Source organism: Nanorana parkeri, unplaced genomic scaffold (genome assembly GCF_000935625.1).
Source record: "Nanorana parkeri isolate BGI_ZX_2015 unplaced genomic scaffold, ASM93562v1 scaffold1167, whole genome shotgun sequence".
Lineage (NCBI taxonomy): Eukaryota > Metazoa > Chordata > Amphibia > Anura > Dicroglossidae > Nanorana > Nanorana parkeri.
The window spans coordinates 404,876-409,411 of NW_017307435.1; the positions used below are offsets into that span (position 1 = coordinate 404,876).

General features: G+C 44.0%; 1 protein-coding gene across 1 annotated transcript in view; it reads right to left on the minus strand.

Moving 5' to 3' along the window:
* Positions 1 to 577: 577 nt before the first annotated feature.
* Positions 578 to 4,536, minus strand: part of LOC108796767 (ETS translocation variant 3-like) — a 36,986-nt gene continuing 33,027 nt past the window's right edge. Inside the window, exon 5 of the mRNA XM_018568284.1 lies at positions 578 to 1,926. Within this exon, the coding sequence (XP_018423786.1) occupies positions 755 to 1,926 (1,172 nt within the window). The 3' untranslated portion in view covers positions 578 to 754. The remainder of the gene's footprint in view (positions 1,927 to 4,536) is intronic.

The following is a 4,536-nucleotide window of genomic DNA, read 5'->3' on the forward strand; positions in this document are numbered from 1 at the left end:
CAACTTTTCCCCATTCTGATTGGCCTGGCTGAAAAGGTAGTACAATCGTTTGAGAAGTTTAGTGAAGTACTGCTGTCTTAAGCTTTGCGACGCGTAAAAAGAGTGACTCTGTCCAGTAAAAAAATATATATAGATATCTATATTATTCATGACATCACAGGGGGGCATATAGACTGAACTTGCTCCTAATCCCACCCTGTTCTGCAGCCCCTACAAGCTATGTTGTAGTGTCAGGTTTACACCAAATGCACCTTTTAAAAAGGTGGGGGGGAACAAAAGTAAAAAAAGATTTTACAAAATGTAAAAAATTACATTGAGAGAATTAAAAAAATAGGGAGTGTTGGGAACACAAACCCATTTCCAAAACTGAAAAAAAAAAAGAAGAATCAAGAGTGCAAAATAACTCCACTCTGAATTGGATACTATTAGGTTAAGATAATTATTGAACTGAATATTCACCACAACAAACCAATGTAAAAGTTTTTTTCTTCCTTTTTAAAATGTACCCCATCTAGCAGGCAAACACATAGATATGGGCTGTTGAGTACAATCCTGACCCCCTCCCACTGTGAGTGGTAATCTTTCCCCTTGAAAACTCTAAAAGAAAAAAAAAGAAAATAATGTACATACTTAAGCATCACCTGCAATGTCAGAGAAGTCCAGGAATAATACAACCAAACCTTTAACCTCAACCTTTCTGCAGCAATTCTACATTGAGATTACAAATAAAAAATTAAAATGACATGTTCCAGTACTAGGAGTCAGTGGCAGCTACAGCCTTTGTTTCTGCGGGCAGGTCAGTAACACGCAAGCCACTGATGATGCAGCTGACTTTTCGGCACTCTCGTTCCTCAACGCCCTCTCCCTGTCGTTCCTCATTCCAGAGGCGCTTAAGGCGGAATTTTGGTGGCAAAGAGTCCTCCTTTTTTTCTGCCACAACAGCATCACTAGTAATGTTCTTAACTGCTGCCTTGTCTGCAGCCTCAGCTGGTTGTTCTGTACCCTCCTTAGGGTAGTTGACTTGAGGTGAAACGGTGGGGAAATTTGGCCAGGAAGGGGCAGCGGGTTTGACAAATGTATGCTTTTCCCTCTCAGCATCTGGCCTTGAAAACGGTTTCTCGTCATCGCTCTCAAAATCATCTTTGTCTGAAAATTCGGCTTCATCCTCAGAGATGGCTTCATCGTCAGACACTGGCTCCAATTTCACGGGTGGTAGGGGAGCTTGCGGAGGAAGAGACCTCATATCCTCAGGACGCTGCTCCCTACTCTTCCTTCCCATTGGAGGAGGCTGCAGCTTAATAGGGAATGCTGGCTGCTCTTCAGGAGGATAAGGGCGATGGGGTGGTGGCATCATGAAGCTGGGCATTCTTGGTAAAGTCCGTGGACTTAGGTGGTAGTTAAATACAGAGCAAGCCTGGGCCTGCAGGTAGTGTTTCATCTCTTCGGGGTTAAAGTTAAAGCAGCTGCCGCTCTGAAACGCTGGGCTCAGTCCAGGTGAAGGACTGTAAGAAAAGACTGTTGGAGTCAAAGACAAGGCTGGGGAGATGGGCATATTGAGCAAGCCTCCGCGTCCTGGAAGAGGAGACACAGAAAAAGGACTGTGGGGATCTCCATACATTCCAGGCATTGAGAATACTGGAAGCATGAGATCAGATTTATGCTTCTGGAGGCCATGGGTGCCATGGCCAACTGTGTTTCGAGAAGACATGAAGTCTGCGCTGCGGCGCCATTCTGAGTGTAAGTCTTCAGGTTCTGAGGGCATCTGCTTGCGTTCACCAATATCGTTCAAGGATTCGCGGCTAGACTGTGCTGTGGAGCTTCCAGAGAAACGAGAGACGTGAGCATCCTCATTAGGGGAGTCTAGAGACGAGAAGTGGAAGTGGGAGGAGGCTGAAGGGATTGGTGGAGCACTCTGAGGAACACCACCTGCAAAACAAAAATTGACATCACTTTAACAGCGCAAAAACATGCTGACAACAATAATGCTTACTCATCGCAAATAAAGCCTGCAATTTAAAAAGCAAAACATCAAAAAAGCAGCTCAATGCAAAGCACAAGGAAAGGTGTATGGAGAGAAACATGTGCTCGCCTTTGCCATTCACAGCCGCTACAATAGAGGATGGTGGAAGGGACCGCAACCCACAGCAGGGAACACCATCATTCAATACCCTGCAAAGGATCGCACGCAGAAGATCTTTGAGCAAGCTCCCTGAAACTGAGAAGTACCGTAGCACCGGCACTGGGACAGGTAAGCATTAACTGGTTTTGAGAGAGGGGTACCTTTCACATTTCTAAGAAAGTAGTGACAGTAACATCAGGATCGCTGACATCACATCTAATGCAGCTTTCATAGGCCTGTATTAGATGAGAGGGCACCGCGGGCAATTCCACCATCTGGAGCGGAGGGGGAGAAGAGGAGAGCACTGACTGCTGGGAAAACGGTGATCAGGTAAGCGAGTCTACTTTATTCCAGCCCCTAGACATAAACACTTAACCCTTGCAGTACAAAAGGTAGATGGCCTTTAATCTGGTGGTATTCCCGAGTGTGGCTTGGGGTTAAATTTCAGTACCAAGAGCGGTAACCCCCGAGCCACACTCGGGATTGCGCTAAAGTGTCACTTACCTTGTCCCTGCGAGCCCGTGGTGTCCTCTGTGTGCGCCCGGCCAATGCCGGCATTCAGTTTAGTTTTCGGGCGTCACAGCGGGGGGCAGAGCCGGCGGGAAATTCAAAAGTGCAAAACATGGCAACATTTACACAGAATACACACAATACAATGTTATCTGCTATAATTACATATATGCATCAAACTATTTCACTTCAATTTTGTCCCTAGAGCTTTGTCCAGTGCCCCGCCTGCACTTTTACTGTACTCTATTGACTGTGGTACAGATCAGGCAGCGCCCACAGAATTCCCATTTACTGGACCATTTTTTTAATTTTTTTTATTATATTTTATGATTTTGTGTTTCAAACTTTCATACCCGGGATGTCTACTGGACTCTTGTTTGGACAGATTTAGGTGAGTTATTCCCAAGATTTACTAAGAATTACAGGCCTGCAATATAAAACAACAAATTGCCATGAAAAACAATGTACCGCTTTGGCATGCAATGGCAACATTTACACAGAATACACACAATACAATGTTATCTGCTATAATTACATATATGCATCAAACTATTTCACTTCAATTTTGTCCCTAGAGCTTTGTCCAGTGCCCCGCCTGCACTTTTACTGTACTCTATTGACTGTGGTACAGATCAGGCAGCGCCCACAGAATTCCCATTTACTGGACCATTTTTTTAATTTTTTTTATTATATTTTATGATTTTGTGTTTCAAACTTTCATACCCGGGATGTCTACTGGACTCTTGTTTGGACAGATTTAGGTGAGTTATTCCCAAGATTTACTAAGAATTACAGGCCTGCAATATAAAACAACAAATTGCCATGAAAAACAATGTACCGCTTTGGCATGCCAAAATCCTGCATAATCAGACCGCCAGGGAGGTTAAGGGATAGGCAGGTCTCTAAGGTGGCACCATGGCTAGCATCCTATGAATGGGGTATTTAATTACTCCGGTACAGTACAGATTCACAAGACTAACAGTACTGTGACACTGAACACAGAGTCTGGGTACAAATCAGAACCTATGAATTTTAGCGGACGTTTTGCTTTGTCATCTTCACGAGTTGGCGCTCAAGCAGAACTGAAACCGGATTTCATCTCCTTACAAGCGGTTTCCTATTTACTTTGCCCATGGCAAAAAGGAGAGATGTACCAAAGTTTTCTTTATATGTACTCTGATACTTGTACAAGCCTCCAACTAGTGTGTGCACGCTGACAGGAGGCCTATCCCAGGCTCACCACAGGCTGCGTAACACAAGTTAAACCCTGAAATTTCTTGATCACAAACCACTGAAAGAAGAACGCTTCACCCCGAACCATAAATCCCTATCCCCTCCAAGAACAAAGTTCATATACTCAGAATTGCAGCAGGGAAATTCCTCCAGACGTCACACTTTTACAGAAAAAGAGAAGTATATTGCTCAACTATGTAGACATTGTAGGATACAGACAGCATTGTGTGACAGACTAGGGCTTCTAGGGTAAAGCAATTAGGGAAGGAGGTGACCTCATAAAAAGGGGCAGCACAAGGAGGATCATAAACTGTAAATGCTTAATGTACTGCCGAGCCTCTGTAGATTTCCAGCACTTCTCCCTTAATTTCTCTACAGTGACCCTGCTACACTGCTATCTGTGTATCTACACGTAATCTGTTCATATGGTTCTCACGCTACAAGTTTTGTTTTAGGAAACGCTAATCATTTCTAGAATTCACAGGGCCTCAACAATACACACTGATCCAATCCCGGAATGGATTTGGCCAACTGGACAAATGTACAAATGGGACTGGCAGCAATACAGCTTTGACAAGAGGTATTAGAATTAAGGGGTTTGTAAAGAAGAACTCAAAACTTTTTTTTGATCCAGTAAGAAAGGGTTAAAACTTCTGTCTGCTTCTCCCCCCCCC